The sequence below is a fragment of the Paramacrobiotus metropolitanus genome, unplaced genomic scaffold (genome assembly GCF_019649055.1).
Source record: "Paramacrobiotus metropolitanus isolate TYO unplaced genomic scaffold, Prichtersi_v1.0 Parri_scaffold0000040, whole genome shotgun sequence".
NCBI classification, from domain to species: domain Eukaryota; kingdom Metazoa; phylum Tardigrada; class Eutardigrada; order Parachela; family Macrobiotidae; genus Paramacrobiotus; species Paramacrobiotus metropolitanus.
Window position 1 is genome coordinate 950,142 of NW_026570260.1, and position 19,525 is coordinate 969,666.

At 45.1% G+C, this 19,525-nt stretch overlaps 3 protein-coding genes and 1 long non-coding RNA gene across 5 annotated transcripts; all 4 read right to left on the reverse strand.

The window, feature by feature from the left end:
- Window positions 1-5,690: 5,690 nt before the first annotated feature.
- Window positions 5,691-8,125, reverse strand: LOC129590458 (uncharacterized). Of its 2 annotated transcripts, none has more exons than XR_008690744.1 (2): window positions 6,305-8,125; window positions 5,691-6,102 (listed from the first exon to the last, which is right to left on the reverse strand). It is a non-coding gene; the product is annotated as an uncharacterized LOC129590458 (long non-coding RNA). The 2 variants fall into 2 exon arrangements; XR_008690743.1 differs by having other exon boundaries at window positions 6,298-8,125.
- Window positions 8,126-8,205: 80 nt separating this feature from the next.
- LOC129590456 (angiotensin-converting enzyme-like) lies at window positions 8,206-12,283 on the reverse strand. The gene is given in 15 exon segments (XM_055485697.1): window positions 8,206-8,601; window positions 8,661-8,783; window positions 8,865-8,943; window positions 8,946-8,962; window positions 9,037-9,181; window positions 9,245-9,325; window positions 9,392-9,449; window positions 9,664-9,694; window positions 9,755-9,805; window positions 9,867-10,137; window positions 10,370-10,582; window positions 10,815-10,958; window positions 11,017-11,314; window positions 11,371-11,606; window positions 12,036-12,283. Coding segments are annotated over 15 exon segments (1,974 nt in total). The 5' UTR covers window positions 12,094-12,283; the 3' UTR covers window positions 8,206-8,432.
- A 73-nt stretch (window positions 12,284-12,356) lies between these two features.
- Window positions 12,357-13,646, reverse strand: LOC129590457 (uncharacterized). The gene is made up of 3 exons (XM_055485698.1): window positions 13,227-13,646; window positions 12,844-13,011; window positions 12,357-12,782 (listed from the first exon to the last, which is right to left on the reverse strand). Exons 1-3 carry the CDS (start codon window positions 13,498-13,500, stop codon window positions 12,610-12,612), a joined length of 615 nt encoding a protein of 204 aa, XP_055341673.1. The 5' UTR covers window positions 13,501-13,646; the 3' UTR covers window positions 12,357-12,609.
- Window positions 13,642-19,482, reverse strand: LOC129590454 (uncharacterized). The gene is made up of 13 exons (XM_055485695.1): window positions 18,983-19,482; window positions 18,026-18,742; window positions 17,396-17,886; window positions 16,893-17,335; window positions 16,576-16,825; window positions 16,046-16,333; window positions 15,754-15,950; window positions 15,533-15,684; window positions 14,938-15,466; window positions 14,461-14,747; window positions 14,141-14,335; window positions 14,001-14,087; window positions 13,642-13,900 (listed from the first exon to the last, which is right to left on the reverse strand). The coding sequence occupies exons 1-13, from the start codon at window positions 19,299-19,301 to the stop codon at window positions 13,836-13,838; spliced, it is 4,020 nt and encodes a 1,339-aa protein (XP_055341670.1). The 5' UTR covers window positions 19,302-19,482; the 3' UTR covers window positions 13,642-13,835.
- Between the last annotated feature and the right edge of the window lie 43 nt (window positions 19,483-19,525).

Here is a 19,525-nt window from a genome sequence, read left to right on the forward strand (position 1 = left end):
TTTTCTGGAACCTTGCGCTCTTCCACTTATTTTTCTAACTCCATAAAATTTTCGGCCAGCCCACCTTTAAAAACATTTTTAAATATTTAAAGCTGTTTTGAACATGTACAAATTTACGAAAATATACAGGTAGCACTAGCGACCGCGCTGCGCAGAACTAGCATTCTTAACCTCATTTAATATTAAAATAAATAAAAAAGTTGTAAGTTTTCTAGACTTGCGTATACAGTTATGTTAGATTTTACCGAACTATTTTTGGCATTAGTTTTCTGGCAGAATTCCGGAGATTTCAAATAGCGTGACCTTTGATTTGTTCATCAAAGAATTTTGTTCGTCGACGAATTTCTTTAAAATTTTTGTAAAAAAATTTCTTTCAAACGTGGAAGCGAAATATAGAGGTATTCGCTCCCAGCTTAGAAACTGGAGGTGTTTAAGATTTTAGAGTGCCAAAGCTCCAGTTCCAAATAAAAGATTCCAAAATTGACGAGTTAATGTTAAGGCAAAACATTACTTAAATAAATTAACACAAATCAAAGTTTCACAGATTCCTCGGACAAAAATTTTTGAATTTCTTTCAGATGTGACCTTTGTTCGTCCACAAATTGCAAAAGAGAAAATTAACAATCTGCAAACTTTTAAGTACGAGATGGGTTGGCTGAAAAAAAAAGTTTCACCTGCGCGTGCAAACGTGCCAAGCTCCCAACAAAATTACTGTACGAGTACCGTTAGGTCGGTAAAATACGTGCACTAGCAGCTGTAATACAGGAACACGCATGACTGGCTTCTATTTTTGCAACTTTTAGAACAAATTTTTGTAGAACGAAGCAGTTGCTAAGCTGATCATGCGATCCATATCTGTAAGAACCTTAAGTCATTCTACGGGAAATTTCTCTGTTCCCTTGGCAATTCTAATAATTTTATATTTGTTGGAGCAATGGTCCTTGAAAGGACTACGCTGTATGTTTATGCAACAACAACAACAACAACAACGGGAAATTTCTAGAAGCTTTTGGAAAGTACTGCTTACGTACTGCGAAAACTTTAAAGATTTTTAGAAACTGTTTGCAGGACTGAACATTTTTTAAAACTGCAAATGAATCTCTTCTGACACGTGTCGGAATTTTTAATAAAATTTGGAGCTAGAATGTATGAGTCTGAAATTTGTTTTGGAATTACAAAAGTAAAAAGACGTAATAGTGTATAACTCTTAAGATAAGATAGAGATATGTATCTATCGTTATAACCATTAATTTTGCAGTACTAAGCACTGCACCGTGAATCTTTCAAGTACTAGGAAAAATGCACGTTGGCGTCCATTTGGCAGACCGGAGCGTAGCAGCTTTTTCGGTCGTGCGAATGATAACTTGTTTTTAACGTTACCAGGAGCACCCTTAACAATTACTTAATTAGTACTTTATTGTTAGTTTAAACTTAGAAATAATACCCGCCAACAACCCGTTTCGTAACGACCTTTCGTAACGACTTACCGTAACGAACAGAAATCAACGAAAGTAACGACTTACCGTAACGAACAGAAATCAACGAAAGTACTGTACTGTATAGTCTTGAATATAGAGGATCTTCGCTACTCTCCGGTCGATTAATACTAGCTAGTAGTAGCTACAAAAATTCACATTGGCGTGCATTTGGCAGATCGGAGCGTATTAAATTAACTTTTATCACATAGCTTTTAAAATTGCTGTATGTGTTTTCACATTTTCGCATTCGCAGAAAGTGACAATGTACATAATTATATGAGGAACGAAATCATATGATGTTCTTTTGTTCGTCGATGTTCTGCGTACGCGCTTACGCGTTAAAAAGGGTGTAAGCGCGTAAAGTTGTAAGCGCGTTAAAAGGTCTTGTTGCGCGCAAGATTTTAAGACGCTTACGACTGCTGCCATCTGAGAATCCGAAGAAAGTGCCGAGTCAGTTTTTTTATAAATGACTTTTGGTTATTCGATTATGGCGCCATCCACCAACATATTCTTTTCTGCCTTCGCGTTATGGCTGCTTCTCTGTAAGTGGAGATAAACTTAGGTACTAAATAATCATATTATCAACAAGTAACCTTGATATATCGAAGGGGACAGTATGTATAAAATATCTGTAGTACTAGTAAGTGTAATTAGTGGAATTCTCTATTTTTTGAATTCGTCAACGTATTTGGCTCGTGCCAGTTATCATATCCAGACTCCGGTACTTGCTAAAGTTGCGAACTTGGGTCAAATTTCCATTCTTCTTGCATTTTGTTGGCTTTACGACTCGGTCTATGACCTGGTATTTTCTTCGACGCATTTCGCAGAAGCCTCAAGCTGAATGAACATGCAGTAATTGCAGTTGTGCTCTGTAGCATTGGATTGGATTCAGAGGGACGCAGGAATCCGGGTATTGCGACACACGACACGCCCCCCTTTCTAGTAGTCTCTCTGTTACAGTTATCTGTGTGTGGTTGAATTGGTATAAATTGGGAAATGTTGAACGCTAACGTGTGTCACTTGCGTCGTAAAATTTTTTTTATGCCGGTATTTTGTATACCGACTATGTAGCAGTACTTCTGAATAGTAGTTTCGTGACCTTTAGCATTTACGCGCCATCATGATTTCGAGCGTCGTTTTGCTGACAACTTGCAGTTGTTTTTGAGGTATAACTTGCAATAATTCGGTATGTCTGCATTTCTTTATGCTTGCATCGGGTGTGTATCGGCTGATTATGTCGGACCAGTTAGTAAGAAGAAGTTGGATCGCATGAATCGGCAACACGTCAAACGCAGCATTGTTATGTGGAACGAAAAACTGCCTATAACCGGAAGATGGAAGCGAGACAGGCTTTGGATCACTGCATATATTTTGCTCAGCCTTGTGGACGCAGGTTTGTGGTTCATGCCAATTTGGCGGAATTCCGCTAAACCTTCGCATCCCGACGACGCGAATGTCAAACCCGCCCAGGAGTTTTTGTCTGCTGCCGACACATTTTCTTTACCACTGGATGATGCCACAATTATTGCCACTGCACGCATTTTTTCGGAATTGACTGCTCAAACCTTGCTGGGGAGATCGTCGCGCCACCTTTTACTCCGAAAGCCGGTAAACCGGTACCCCCTTTAAACATGACCTGTATGATGTTCTTGGAGAGTTACTTCTGTCTGTTTCCTACCTGTTTTCCTACCTAAGTTTTCTTTTGACCCGGATTCATAGTCTTCGCTTAGTTGGCCTGTAATAACTGAGTCGCTACCGCTTTTGCTGCCATGACCTGTTTGCCTCCAACATTCCGGATCCTCGACCCTATTGTATTGTGCATCATTCGCTTGGCTTTGAACAGTTCTTCACTTGCGGAACTGTCCTTTTGCGGTTGACCTGTGGAAATCCCACATCTATTGGAAAATTACGTTTTCGTTTTGCCCTAATTCGTAGGATGCGATAGGAATTCCATTGCTTCCTGCTGTATGTATAAATTTTGCAGTGTGTGCTTTCCTACTGCATGATGTGAATTCCAACAAAGGATCACTTCATCTTCCAGTTTTGCACTACTATGTCACGTTCACCTTGTATAGCATCGTTTTCGTGGTTGCCATTATTTTGTCTTATTGTCGTTGCCATAGGATGCGACGGAATTCCGTCGCTACCTGTTTTGTGTACACGATTCTTCGATTGCGGACATTTATTTTGTGAGCCGCGCAGTGCTTGGCGTGATTTCCGCCGGAGCAGCACTTTGATTATTAGCAGCATTCAGTGAACATTCAGCCGTGGATTTAGGTCAGTCTGTGGAATCCCCAGACAAACTGAAATCGTTCGTCTGCCTTGCCTTATTGCCGTCGGATGCACAGGACTTCTTTGCAACCGGCTTTATTATACTTTTCGTGCAAACTCTTGTACTTCGCTCGGTGGACTACCGCCCTAAGCCGTACTGATTTGCTATTGGTGTGGATAACTTAATTCGTAAATTACTTCGTGGATGCGCAGGGATGTGCGGAATCCCGCACCTCACTAGTCGCGCTCATGTAACTGTTCCCTTGAATCCAGGGAATCAGTCTTCATAACCGCTGCAACGGATCCTATTAACTGTCGTCATCATCACGCCGCATCGGATCATCTACTGTGTTTTTTTTTTCGTGTTTTCGTCTGGGTTTTTTTGGGCTTGGGGCCGGTTCCGGCCATGTTCGGCATAACTGCCCAAAGGAAGTAAATTCCGATCCCACCTTTGGTGTTCTCGCGTGGCGTGTAGGAGCAATGGATTGGATTCAGAGGGACGCAGGAATCCGGGTATTGCGACACACGACACGCCCCCCTTTCTAGTAGTCTCTCTGTTACAGTTATCTGTGTGTGGTTGAATTGGTATAAATTGGGAAATGTTGAACGCTAACGTGTGTCACTTGCGTCGTAAAATTTTTTCTGTTTTTGTTGTCTTTGTGATGGCTTGGGGCCGGTTCCGGCCATGTTCGGCATAACTGCCCAAAGGAAGTAAATTCCGATCCCACCTTTGGTGTTCTCGCGTGGCGTGTAGGAGCAATGTTGCTAATTGCTCGCGTCACAAATTCTCAGCAATGAGCTGTTCTACCAACTGCCCGGGAATGCGGCTTACGGGGTTGAGGGCATCGGTAAATGGTTTGTTACTGATGTCAAGTGCATGAGGATCAATGATCCAAATGCGAGAAACGTCGAAGCATTACTAATTTGGCAAAATTTCATAATTTTGTTTATGAAACAATAAAACTTAATCGTGATCCAATAATATTAATACAATACCTAAACATATCTGAAACACTTGCAAGATGCTGGTTCTGTATGTACACTAGCTGCGGTAGTCGCGAGCAATGAAAAATGCACGGCACAGCCGGAAACCGGACCATGCAGAGGACTAGGATACCGCTGGTATTTCGAGCCCAGCTCTGGACAATGCAAAAACTTTGTACGTCATATAAACTAGCGTTAGTTTTCGCTTAGTAATAGTCGCATAATAGTAATAGTAGTGAGGGTGGCGTGGTGTGAGCGGTTTTTTTAGCAGTGGCTCATTAGCCGTAGCCGATCTTTAATATTAATTAAGTAGGTGGTTCGAAAGCTTATTGTAATACTAGTAACGGAACCATGTGTGAACTTATTTTAGCCTTATGGAGGTTGTGAAGGAAACGCTAACAACTATGACAGCCAAATGGCATGCGAAGCAGAATGCAAGCCAAAATGAAACGAAATCGCAAAGAATCGGCCTTTTACAGCATGCAGTTTTGCTTGTAGCTCGGCGAATTCTGTGAAAATGGTTCGATTGTGTTCATTTTATACACTTTGAATGGTATGTAAAGTTGAAACACGTAATCTAACGTGGCCCATCACAATACTGAGACTACTGCGTCGGTACCACGAGGTCCACGACTATGATCACGTGAGGCTGGCCACTTTGAGTGTGCGGTGAAACTACTTCCGGAAACGTTAACAATAATAATGCACTACTCACCGGTCAGTAGAGCGTACTACTTACTTGCTGTGAAGTTGGTCACAAAAATGTCTGTGTGACCGACTTCCGTATTCAGCGATCCTGCCATCTTGCCGCTTCATCTCAAGTGCAGCGCTCTTAGCAGCTAGCGACAAGTTTGGCGCTGGCGCCGACATTAACGTGTGCGCTCTTCAGTTAAGTTATCTCAAGTGAGTTAAGTTATCTATCACACAATGCTAAAGTCGTCTATTCCGCAGTTGCGGACTGCTATGCCCTTTTATTGTGCGCTCTTTCCAGCGAAACAGCCAGAGATGTAGGTCGCCGAAAGTATGACATTATTGTAACGATATGGATTACGCACAATAAAGGAGCCGCTATCGAAAGACAGGCTAAAAAAGTCAAAAACACGACAAGCACTAACTACTGAGATAAAATTATCTTTTGTCAATCAGGATGGGGCAGGCGTGCCGGGAGCCGACTGTGACGGTCGACCGGGTGTCGCCGGTGGAAGTGACGGGCCACTGCCGAAGATGGATGTGGGGTAGTTGCGGTAAATGCTGTACAACCAATAGGCATGAATAGCCACACCCAGAGAAATTAGTCCGCACTGCTTGATGTGCTGCAAGTCCAGCGTGTGGCACTGATGATGCTGGTGCAGCATCCTGAGGCACTGACCTTTGTCAACAATTACCATAAGCTCAACGGCTTAAGCCAGCTGCTTAATAATAGCACAATATTTAGTAAATATAAAAAAATTGTCTTTATGAAAACATATTAATTGTACGTCTGTGATTACGTATGTTGTTATTCTACAATTAAGCTCAGTGATAATAGCAGTTATGGATTGATTGTTCGATAAGAATTACGTACCGCATACCGATAGAACTACAGTGCTGTGCTTGTATACAACAGTAGTACTACTTAATTAAATATAAATAATTTTGTGCAGGCTGTGTACAATTCGTTAAGTTTCCAAATTTTCCCAGGCGGCATTGATGTTTGCCGGATACTATTGCTATAGGAACGAGATACGCTTCTCTCTCTTTTATTGACGTGGGTACTCTTTCTTTTATTTACGTAGGTTCTGTATATTCAGACGTACAAAAATTATACCGAACACATGATTAATTAAAAATATTTTCTCTCAACTGATATCAATTTATTGTTCTAATTATATTATTAGTATACTATTGTAAACATGGTTTTCACGACGGAAAGCGCATGCCATAAAGTTTACCACGTGGCCAACGGAAAAATTTGTCTGTATTGATGGTAACCAGCTGGGTGTTCTTCGCCCTGCGGTGCGCTGTTTGCCAACTGAAGTTAACGCAAACCGTCTACTGCCCTGTATATCAATTCAAAAAATTCATAGATGACAGATTGACAGTCAATACATATTGCAAAATTTGTTTGCATTTAAAAGCAAACCTTGACAAACATACCATCTTTTGCACGGGAGAGTGATCTAATTCGGCGTTACGGCCAACATGATTTTAAGCGACAGCTTGTGGAATTGCCTCATATGAAAATCGTGACAACATGATCTTAGGCAGGCAGGAGATTGTCGGGTGCCGTGCAGTGCGATGACGTCACCTGTGATTGTCAATCGCCAGCACTTCAACCTCCGCACCGTTTCACAGTACTGTGTTGCCTACCGGGATTTCATTGGCTACTTCATCGGCGGATTGGCGGCATCGTTCGCTTTTGTGGGTGTTTGTCTAATGTCCGGTGATTCCAAGATACGACAACAGCAACTAAGGATATCGCAGTACCAGAACGACGATTATATGGCCGATCTCAATGGGCTCAGGGTGCGCCATGACAGTGAGTACACAATTCATTTTCGTGTGACCTTTGTAGCAAACCTTTGGCTCATTGGATAGCCACTTGGTTGGGTCTTCGGCAGTCTGTCCAACTTAAAACAGCGTTGCACACAGATGATCCGTGTTTCTGGCAGTATGCTCATGAGTCATAAGTCACAGACATCCTTTTTTGAGAAAACATCGTAGCGGCATGCTGTGACGCTTTTCTGGGCAGAGTACGCTTGGGTAGAGTAAGAACATTATGTGTATTAGCAGCAAAATAGTACAGTGATTACAGATTTAACGCAGTCTCTGCTACTTCGACCGGTTCCCTGTAAAGAGAGTATCCTCGACATACGCAGGCTCCACACCGAAATGGACACGATCCTCCATCTGGCGCTGCCCAGCTTTGCCCTGGCGGGTTCGCAGTGGGCGCGCCAGCACTACTTTGAAGACAGCGTGGCGCAACCGCTCATGTCGCTGTTCCTCATCTCCACTGCCGCCGGTGTTACCTGCCTCTTGATCGCCTTGATCTCCAGCGTGGACAATGCCTCCATTGCCGCCAGGAAATCGTATTTCCATATCCCCCGCAAACCCCCCGAACCCGCCAAGTCGTTCCCGGATCCGGCCAATCCACCGGCAGAGCGCATACCCCGCTGCTACAAATTGCAGGAGCTGGAAAGTGATCTGGAGTCAATAACGCGCCTGGAGCTGGATGATCAGGAGGGTGGCAATCACTACGTATATGGGCCGTGGAGGGTGTACTGTGAATCACGGGATGGGAATGAAATTAAATAAATTTATTTTTGTTGTTTGTTACAACGTTGATTAACAGTTAGGGAGTTTTGTGTTGTTACTGGTGATTGTTTTGATGCTTTTGCCGAAAGCTTCGAAGCATAATAAAATACGTACATGGGAAATATTTTATACTTGTATATAGTGATTAAGCCAGACGACCAGCAACATATACAGACTGTATATTATAGTATTTGAATACGTTCCAACAGTTTACTATTCAGGCTGATGTATTAGAATTTCGCATAGATAAACAAACAATTTAGCAAAACACCTTAAAAGAATGATAAAAGTAAGTACTTCGTACAGTATATCTTAATTCAGCAGCAGTGAACACCAACGAATTATCAGACAAACAAAATAACTATTCTGTAAATTGATAAAAAAAACTGCTAAAAACAGACAAAATTACACGAACCACCCCGGCACGTCTCCATTCTGCTGGTTAATAATACGCAGTTTCTTGATCAGCGGCTGAAAGAACTCCACCAACGGTGCGGCACTCATACGCCGTGACCCCGTAATCTTCTCCAGAGCGAACTGCCATGGTTTCGAAGAGCCCATAGACAGCATGTCGCTGCATCATGAGCAGCTGAGATATTCAGTTTTCAGTGAGCAAATATGAGAAATAATTACCTGAATAGTTTGCCGGCATCTCTGGATTTGTTGATGTCACACTGGTACAAAGGACCGGTATGACCGGCTGCATGGCACAATGCTTTGTGGAACTGGAATTGTAGAATGTAACTGATGAAATACCTGCAATCGCACACCATAACAATAAAACATATCTATCAACTGGCGTATTAGGCTGTGGGGCACATCAGACTCTGCTGTTACCTCATATATTCCGTATCGGATGCGATGTGATATTTTGCACCTGCGTCAAAGTCCCATTCGCTGCGGGGAACTGGGGAACCAGACCTTGATACTTGTAACTACATTGTTAGCAGTAAAGAAAGCATGTAAAAATCTGGAGAGTTCGACGGCAAGCTGAATTGTTTGCTCATACATATAGTTCCACCATCCGGCATTGAGCTGGTCGAAAGAAATCCGCCCGGCAAAAATGTCGTACCGGTAACTGTCCATCACGTAGGCAAACGGCAGGAAGACGATCTTATCCAGCGCCGTGGCAAACATGTAATTTAGGTCGCTTTCTGTAACACAGCGTACTGTTGTAGTCGAGCGGGTTTGCAAAAGCGGACGTTCGCGAAAGTTACCATCATCTTCCACGTTGTTTTTCAAAAGTCCAAGCCAGGCCAAATGCTTCGGAGTTTTTACGCTTAATGCTAGCGTGTCACCTACTGTATTAGCCCCAAATAATTCAGGGAAATGTTTTGCTCTTACGTTTTTTAACGATCGTTTACCGGCCTCATGGAAGCCTCGGTTGGCTCCGTCGCGATAGAACGACAGCTGATCGGCATACTGGAAAACAAGTACTGTAATGACACAGGTTTAAGGAACGTAGGGGAGGCGTGGTCAGCGCACCCGGACCGTCGGTCTCTTTGATCTTGAAAGGGGCCGACGTCTCGTGTGCGCTGCCCGGCCCCTGGAGCGTTCCTTAAACCTGTGTCATTACAGTATTGCCTGTTTTGGTAGTGTAATTTTGGATTAGCTTAATTTGCATCGCAATAATTACCTGCAAATCGTACTGGATATGCCCCATCTCGCTGCAGAAAATAAAAACACTAGGCCACCCAAATTTAGACGAATGAAGATGTTGTATGTACTGGTGTATAGTAACGAGATCCTCCATGGTCACTTTGGTGCACATTTTAATCCTGTAAAAAAGCAAAAACTCTCTAGCCATTTTATTATCACTTTGATTTCTATTATCGGTACCGAACATCGTTATCCTCTTTGAGATCCCACGCCGACGCATGGCAGACGACCTTTCGCCCGTCTTTGGGCTCTTCAAACATAGAGTACTTCCAAAATGTGTCCGGCATGGGAATCAACCCGAGATCTTTCTGGAACTCCTCGGAGAGCTCGAACATGCGGCGGATGGTGTAGTTCTGTAGGAGCATTTCTTCTGTCACATCCAGCAGCGGCTTGGAAGGATACAGCTGTGCAAAAGGCAAGACGGATAACCAGTCCTGTGAGAACATCTCCCCTGACAATGTAATCACAATTAATATTCCAGTCCCAAGTACGCCGTGGTCGAAGGAAACGATTATATGGAATGAAATCTTTCATTTTTAACCGCTATTTTAGTGTGACCCCCTAGCTCACAGTCAAGTGACCTTTTCCGTATGATAGGTTACTCGAGTTCCGCCTTCAACAAAGCTGGGCGATCTGATTGAACGAAATTCTATTAATTAATTATATCGAATAAATCGGTGTACCGGCTAGATGGGCCGGAATGGGTCCGTGCGGGTGAATATTCTGATCTGGAAACCGTCTCCTTAATACACCCCGTACATACGCGTGTACTTCCTCGTATAACGGCCGTATCGTATGCCACATGCTATCCAAGTCTTTGAGGAAAGTACTGTCGTTGTAGCCCATGGATTCTCGGGCGTACTCGGATCGCCACATCTGTCCAGCGTCTCTGTAGCCTGCATGACGACAATAACTATGCACGCCACGTTACCAAAACGTGCAAACTCCGACTTGTGAGGGGAACAACGAGTATTTAATCAGTCATAAACGAAGTAATGCCAGTTTCAGCTGGCCTAGACAGTCTGCTTTCTGGTACTGAGTTGAATCTCCACTTGTGCAGCAGTTAGCCACCCCAGAATTTACATTTGTATCAACGAAACAATCGGCCCCGTAAGGTTTATATCAAACCTGTCATTTTTGCAGCTTTATTCTTGAGTTCCACATAGCGGGTGAAATTGGCGCGGATAGCACGACCACTAACATCGCGCCACTTTGTCCACACGTATTTGCGCTTATCGAGATCCCACGAGTGTCGTAGATAATCCACAAGACCTGCAACAAGACGATAATGGCAAGGTAGCCACATTTTGCGAACCCAAGAATCACCGACTTGGCTCTACATTCAGTCGCATTGCTTGCGGGCACTCATCCCGCGGCAGCAGCGCGATCTCCTCCAGGTCCCCATTGGGGTTAAAGCAAATCCACGTCGTGGAATACACCGATTGCATATGGTTAATCAGCAGATGCAGTTCATCCAGTTCGGACGACGGCAGCGCCGCATCACCCAGCAGACTCAAGCGCCGCTGAATTCCCTTGGCTTCTTCGTCGGTGCTGGAATTGAGGCGGAATTGGGAGACTGCGGCGCTGACAATATGCGCGAATTTTGCGCCATCTTGAGACGAACGGATCTGTAGTAATGAAATGTATGCTGAAAACAGTAAAATGAGAATGTGGCTGACCGTACCGTAGCGGCCTGGTTATGCTCGGTGATGTTGATGTTGTAGTCCCACTGGGTGAGGCCGCTGGCGTGGGCCAGTTTCAGAGCCGACGGACTGTACGCTATGCGTAACCATTGGCGGAAGTAGCTCGAGTCGTTTAAACGGTTAGTGTCGGGTTGAAGAGTCCGGGAGATAGCCGCAAGGTCAAGAGGATGGTAAATGGCGGTAGAGTGAGTAGTTAGGAATACGACGATCAAAGATGCTGCAACACAGGATCAGCGGAATTAAATGCTCTTATGGAATCTGCTTGATTAGCTGCTAAAGCAGTTATGCAAATACTTATTCTTTACGCTAATAAATATTAGCATTTCCGCATTGTAGAGGCAGATTGCAGCCGTACAAAAGTTTCAATAAAGGAACAATTTTCAGAGGTTACACTGTAACCGAAAGATAAAACTTTACATAAAAAACAGCATAAAATCGCAAATTTCTCAAGAAAAGAACCAGCTGTGGTTCTTTATACATCTCCAGTATACACTAGTAGAAATTGTGCTACCAACTACAGTTCGAAATGTTTTATTTCAAGCAAGAAAAGCTTTACCAAAAACCGCAAATTAAAACTAATCAGGTAAATTTGCATAATGCTATCAACGCTTTTAAAAGCGAAATATGCTAGTAATGTTATCATTACAGGTTAAAAGAAATAACTTGGCCCAACAACATCCACGATCAGGAAGATGAAAGATCATTCCAATCCCCTGACCTTTCGTGGGCGCAAGTGATCTGGTAAAACACTAGCGTAACGTGCGAAATAAGCGCATGAGTAATGAGTACGCAATAGAACAGCTTTTAGATGAACATGGACAAAATCGTCATATCGGCATTCGTATTGAGTAAAACGTGGTGATTTTGGGAACTAGTACAAAACACCGTCGAGCAGAAACTATCCCGCACTGCAAACATGTAGCTACGCTTGTTGCTGGCCAACAATGCACTTTCACGCTGCATGATATTGTGCGCCGCAATTTTAACCTCTCTACTTTGTGGTCTCTAACAACAGTGTCGACGGTCTCTGGCTGACAGCATTAATTGACATCCGATTTAAGTACGCACAGGACCGACTTTACTGAAAATTACCCAACACTGAAGTCTATCAGCATCAGTCGCAGCAGAACTTGCCGATTCATTACTTCACGTACAAGACACTAAACGTCAAATTTCTGTATCGTTCTGGAGTTCCGCACACATTCAACTAGATGTTGTGTTTAACGTCGCCCACACCCCCCTTCGCCAGACTTGCGTGAACAGCTCCTTTGGTAGCTCTCCCTATCACTGGCAATCGAGCGCGTACTGCGCTGGCTTTTCGCGGCCGCTAGCCGGTTCTCCATGCGTGCCGGATCACGTCGCATCTCACCTACTTCTTGGCGATCTTGCACACCTGAAAAGCCAAGTGCTGCTGCACCGAAGACACACTGTTGCAGTGAAGATAACACCCTGACCTTTGCAAGCGGCATTCAGCGTCGTCGCTGCATCGGTGGCCATTTGATCGAAGGCCGTCGTGCTTGGACATTGTACATTGTGCAGTGATGTCTGCTGTAGATAGTGCATCGGCGGCTTAATGTCAATATTCAGGGTATCGTTGTCAAAGTATCCCGTTTCCAGTAAACCTGTTGGAACAATAGCAGATCTTTCATTTTGCAAGCACAAGCGCAGTATAAACTTTTGGGATATTCTGCTATTGGTAGCGTAATATTTGATAAGCCAAATTAAGAGGGATCTAGAAATCTATTTTAAAATATCGTAATTCATTAAAGATTTCAGAATTTTATTAGTTGATCTTTGAGCTGATCAAACTGTTGCCTTCAACTGGTCTTCTTCGTACCTTTACGACGGTCATGCATCTTGGTCCGCAGATACTCCATAATATACAAATATGGATCTTTGGGTTTCCCGTTTAGCAGTTCGCGGGTGATGTGTTTAAGCAGTGCTTGGAACCCCGGTGGGACTTTGAACAGCGCCTGTGCGCCACTCTTTGACTCACACTTAACTGGACACGGGCACGGCGGACAATTTGATGCACTGGCGGCCGGTACCACGCCCGCGACATTGGAAGCGCTGCCGCCCAATGGCAAGACGGTTCCCGAAGGAGTGGTCATCGGACCGATATTACGTGCTGATTCACAGTCTTACAGAAAACACGACCTGAGTAATACAAAACGGAGAAGTACAAAGATACCTACACTTTGGTATGTGGAATGGTGAGGGTTACTATAGAAAGGTCACTGGAGTTTGGCTGATCATGTCCTTGGGCTTTATGTAACCCTTTTATATATGTATGCACATAACTGCCAGTTCAACGGCATTATCAAGATTGATTGCAACCGACAAGACTGATCTCATGGAGTAGGACAAAGAACCTGCCCGTTGAACCGCGTACGTTCACCGGACAGTGACCATACAATCACACAACCCAACCAAATCCAAATCACAATTATTTATCACCGGATTGCTCTTTCACCAGCAGCTTGATTTTTGTCAGCTCCAGCTCGTCGATTCCTGTAGCAAAGAATAAGTTTGTCAAGTCCGTCAATAAAAAGTCATCAGTACGCGAGTTTGCTGTAATCATCTTCACTCTTAACTTCGCTAAGGAACGTACGCTTAGAGGCGAGCTTATGTGGATCGTGCTTGATCACATCGCCGGACGCGGCCGCTGTCCGGTTCGGACTGGGATTTTTACTCGATCCTAAAAGAAGTCACATTATTTCATGCAAAGTGAATTTATTCGTTAACGGTCACCTGGACTATCAAGGTCCCGCGAACGCAGGGAAATGGAGGACGCAGTTTGGTAGATTTGTGTGGCGTCACCGCTAGATGGTCGACCGCGACCAAACAATCTCATTTTCTCAGCCAAGTCAAAGTACCACTTTTTCGGACCGGAAGCGTCCGACCTGTCCTCTGATTTCTCTTTCTCCTGCTCTTTTTCTTTGTCGGCTAAAAAAGAGCAAAATCAGGAATTAGCTTGACGCTCATGCTGCACCGTGCATTTCGTGGATAAAAACTGAATCATATCTGCATACGAATATAGCGGTATTGCTTCAGATATCGTAGGCACTTACGGACAACCCAATCCGTGAAGAATGACGACGAGGCCGAAGCGTCCTGCAGTGCCGCAAAGGCATCGTCCACCATGGTGGGAACGGGGGGCGACAAGGGCGTCGCTTTGTCTGAAGGCGTTTTGTCCGCATCTTTGACCAACTCCAGCTTCAGTTCAACTTTATCAGCTTTGGTACTGCGGACCAACTCCTCGGCGGCGGCTGTTAGGATGGCTGTGGTCTCTTTGGGGCTGGTCAGTGGACTGCATACCGGCTGCCTGTCGCGCTCTCCCTTTCTTATCGTTTGCTGTCTGAAAAACAAGCATCGTACAGGAGAAATTCGGAGCTACTAAAACACTTTTCGTGGTTAATTATAAGAATGGAGTAATTCCTAAATTATTGACACTATCAATTCAAAATTTATTTGATCTTACTGCTATTTTTGTGGAAATCTGAGATTTTCGGCAATTTCTAAAAAAAATATAACCATCGTTGACCTACTTTATAATCTCCGTTGCATCGTGGCTAGTTTGCTCCAGCAGCGTCAAGCTGTCCACTAACCGTTTCCCGGCGTACGTTGCATCAAATACCGATTCCTTTCTACCGCCCATCGGCAGTTCCGGCTCGGTGACAGTCAGGTATTTGAGGATATTCTCAAAGGCCGTCCCGGGAATGGCTTCTAGACAGCGCGGGTCCCGCCGGCTGGAGAAGTCCGTCGAGCGCTTGGTCTTCGTAGAGACGTTATCGGCGTTCTCATCGTTGACTTCTACTTCTGGTTCTGCACCTGTCGCACTGGCACTACTGAGATCCGACGCTGATTGATTCCACACTTGGTGTTTCTTAAGATCCTTTTGCCGCAGCCTGATAATCTCGCGCAGTTCGGGTTTAGGCGGGCCGGAGTACAGCCAATGTCGGCTGATGTGACCTTCTTCATCAATAAAGACAAACTTCATGGCAACCTTCAGGTAGCGCCGCAGGATGGGGATGAGATCATCGGCAGTGCCATTAGAATCAGAGTTACTGCGAGGAACTAAAACAGACTCGAGTTACTGGGAATATCAGTAAGAACTTGTACAGGAAAGTGCAAAATAGGCACCTCGCGGACAGAAATACAGCATAAGCACGTTAATATCCCGGCCGCTGTGTATGTAACCCTTAGCGGCGGTGGGGACGCGGCGCGTGCGACGGGGAATGCTCCAGTCCATTTCCGGGGGTATCTCAAAGCCGCTGCTTTCCATGCGTACTTTCCTGCAGTGAACAGGTCATTGTCAACTAATATATTATAAATAAACAAAGATAAAGGATAAAAACTCGTACAAATGGAGATCTGCGATTTCTTGTCGTAGTTCAGGATGTCCGTCCAGAATCTTGGCGTGCGAACTGATAAAAAGCAGTGTATCTGCCGGCATTGAGACAAATCGCACGGTGTTCATAATCTGCGGGACCATTGTTTTCCGGCGTGGAAAATCAGCTTCCACCCAACGAACGGCAAAGTTGTACACGTTCACTTCGTCCTAAAACGAATAAAATCTTTCAAAAATATACTCATAAAAAATATAATAAACGGCGAATATATGGGGAATGGGCTTCCTGAAAAAAAGTTAAAGACCTTTGTGCAAAGCTCTGGTTGTTCCAAGATAGGCACAATAAGATCCAGCGGCCATTTGACCATGATCTTATCGTTGCGGCACTCGTCGAAACAGACGATCAGTTTGCCCAGCGCCAGCGTCCACAGTGGATGGCTTTGTTTCTGCTGCTGCCGCAGCGATTCCACAGTGTGACACACCATCTTAGAGCTGGTTAAGCAGTTCAGTAATCTCAAGCAAACGTCAGTTATGACCGGTGCGCCGAAGAACTCCGCGGCTTTCTGCGACTCGAAGACGTTGGCAGCGGTGACCTGTAGCAAGTAATTTAATCACATCTGTGATCGTTAGCTTTAATTCTGAAGTCTTGACTGTGTATTTTTGTCGTACTGGTGTAACTGGCTGATGCGCTCAGTCAGATTGACGAGAGACAGGAGTGTTTATGTAGTCGTATCTCTTTTGTAATACTAAATTCATATGTGTTCAATTGACTGAATTAACTGCGCTGGATTTCAAAATACAGATAACTGTTAATAGTTGTGAACTTGTGGTCTACCGTAAACGATCCGTTGTAGACGAATTCGATGACAGTCCATAAGCCCATCATGGGAATCTGTTCCTTGCGCAGATCCAGCACCATATACCGACCGGCCCACTTGGTTGCCGTCTTCTTAACGCTGTTCCAGTTGGTCAGCTTCATGCCGAACAATGCGTCATGCACCAGTATGGGACCTTTCGTTGTCAGCAGGCAGCATGTCAAATTGGGACATTGCATGAAGAACTCGGTTAGAGAAAAATCCGCCATTCTACAACCAATCAACGATTCGGCATGATAAAACTTCGTCACGTTGGCGAAATGAATTTTTACGATACCGAAGCAGATTCCGCCGACCGGTCTTATATAAGACGCTACAGGCGCTTTGCAGCCGATCTCGGCATTTATTCTCCACTTCCACATCCAACCCGTTCTTGGCGACGGCACTCTTCGACGTCTGAGGATTGGGGTAACGAGACGGCATCACCGCCAGCGAAGCGTTAAGCTTGTCGACGTCCTCCCTCCAAACGGTGTTCTCCGACTGCGATCCCTTGGGGATCTCCACACTGTTCGTCACCGTCGACAATTTGCTGGGACACTTGACGACCCGCGTGTTGGACAGGGCACCGCTCAGACTTTCCAGGGACATAGCGCGGTTGTTGTCGCTGGATTTCACCAGCTCCACTACAGATTTCTTGGAAGTGGAGCCACTGGCGACCACCGGGGTTTTCAGGGTATGGGAGGTCGATGGAGCAAGAATCACGTCGGATTTCTTAATTTGCTGAACAGATTACCAAGTTATACAACTATTAGTTTAAATTAATTGCTTCTTTTATCTTACCGATTTGTCCGGGATGCTGGATCCGCTCGCCACCGGTGTCACCGGTGCTGCCGCTTTCTTAACCGATCCAACACTACTCGCTGCACTTGCCTTACGTTGTCGTGTGACCTCGGCAACCGGTACCGACCCAATTTTCGGCGCCAAAGTTGGGTGAGAGCCGGTGGTCGGCGCCATGACGACAGCACTGGTCGCCTGACTCAGTTTTCCAGGAGAATCAGGGGTAGCACTTGTCCGCTCGTTCTGGCACTTCAGGAAATGGGACAGGTGATCGAATACATTAGAGAGAGGACACCGCCGCCAGGATTCAGCCCAAGGCTCGGTACGAGCGTGGTCAAAAATCGTTTTGAGAAATTCCAGGTCGTATTCTTTGGGGGAACCGTTGTGCTCTAGGACGTGCCAGAAGATGAAAGCGAATAGCTCTTCGCTGACGAGGATTTCGGTTTGTTTGTAGAATTCGGCGCAAAAGAACGAAATGAATGCGTCACAGCGACCTGCACAAAACATGGGAGAACTGTCAACTTATTTTTATACGGCTAACGCAAGATGAATTTTGTCAGCGCGTAATAAGTATGTTTTCCAATACACCATCAAGCGCCCTTAAATAGAAATAAATAAGTTTTATGTATTTACATAACCGCTGCCGACAGCACAACGGGACTTCGTTGATCCACGACTTCACCAGTTTCAACGTCCTTCCAACAAACTCCAGCATATCGTACATACTGATGCCCGACGGCTGCGCCAACCGTTCTTCGCCATCCGACCCACGCATTGACACCGACGACTGACTCTCCTGTGGTGTTGGCAATCGGCCCAAATTATCTCGTAGCTCGCGGAAGAACTTTGTGAAACGCTTGCTCTTGCGGCTACCATCCGCAGCTTTGCATTTCTGTTTTCGGTGCAGTTTGGCCCGCATTGTGGCGTCACAGATGGTGCTCTGACTATCTCCGGAGATGGAGTGGGCATCTGCGTTCGATACGCATGGAGACATTGGGCACGGTGGATCCTGGATTCGCAGGAGAGATGCGGGGACGCCGGAATCGTCGTCGGAATAATGGTGTCGTTCGTGCAAGGTATCGCTGTCAAAGTTTACCGCCGAGACTTCTTTGAGTTGGCCGCTGGGATCTTGGACGTAGGAACGTGAGGTTATAGTGCTGACGGCTGACGAGCAGGTTTCCTGGTTCTCGCTTTCGCTCTCCAGTTCGCTCTCGCTGCTAACGGCGGGCGTATCCACGTGTATCCGAGCATCGACGGGTCGCAGCGGCAGGCCCTCAGGCTCGGAATCGGACTGGGACAGGCTAAGAATTTTGGGATTTACAAGAGAGGGTGCGCTGGCCGCTGCCATTCCTAGTCACAAAAGCATAAATATTAATTCTTACGCTAAAAACGTAAGTCCCATGAAGACACGTCTAAAATCTTCCGAAAAATTAAAATCATATTTAGTCACGTTTAAATGCGCGTTCTGCGTAAGTAACGGTAAAGGTATAGTAACTAGCCAGAGAAACTTAAAACCTTTAGCAAATTGCTACCGGAGTAGCAAAACTATGTATTCGCGGGAAAATTTAGGTTGGTCCTTTTACGCTTTACCTAAAGTAGAGGTTGACCTCTTCCCTACACAGATATTTTTCAGGCTCTTAACCAGTCTTCTCCGACGCTTCGGCGTAGGACTGTTGGGATCACTATTGGACGCACTATCTACGGTAGTGGCGGGTGATGAGTGCACACTTGTTTTCTTGGGGGATTTTGCTTCGGCGCAACTGCTTAGTGAGTGTTGTACGGGAGATTTCTCGTTAGGTTCGGTATCCGACGACAAGATTTGGGAATTAGCGGATTGGGCGTGAACCGCACTGTCACCGGTGATTACGGACATTCTGCTGTAGGGAGTAAGATAAGACGATTGGCTCATTTACGACCGGCAAAGAAGTATCACAAACGTTGAAACAGCTACAGCGACAATAGGAGAATGGCGACGGTGACGGCCGCTCTTGGCAACCAGTCATGATGAAAAAACGCATTGCTGTCGCGTCACGCTTCCGCAAATTTCTCCGATGAAATTATCGGTTTCTGTTCCTCAAAAACATCTTACTTACGCTATCATAAGCTATTTATTACGTTGCTGTTGCTACGTGT

Excerpts from the sequence above, each read along its gene's own strand:
- LOC129590457 (XM_055485698.1), bottom strand. The coding sequence starts at position 13,500 with ATGACCACTCCTTCGGGAACCGTCTTGCCATTGGGCGGCAGCGCTTCC. Across the intron at positions 13,012-13,226 it reads GATGCATGACCGTCGTAAAG|GTTTACTGGAAACGGGATAC; the intron begins GTACGAAGAAGA and ends TTGTTCCAACAG. Across the intron at positions 12,783-12,843 it reads GCTGAATGCCGCTTGCAAAG|GTGTGCAAGATCGCCAAGAA; the intron begins GTCAGGGTGTTA and ends TTGGCTTTTCAG.
- LOC129590454 (XM_055485695.1), bottom strand. The coding sequence starts at position 19,301 with ATGAGCCAATCGTCTTATCTTACTCCCTACAGCAGAATGTCCGTAATC. Across the intron at positions 14,336-14,460 it reads CTTCACGGATTGGGTTGTCC|CCGACAAAGAAAAAGAGCAG; the intron begins GTAAGTGCCTAC and ends GCTCTTTTTTAG. Across the intron at positions 14,088-14,140 it reads GCGGGACCTTGATAGTCCAG|GATCGAGTAAAAATCCCAGT; the intron begins GTGACCGTTAAC and ends GACTTCTTTTAG.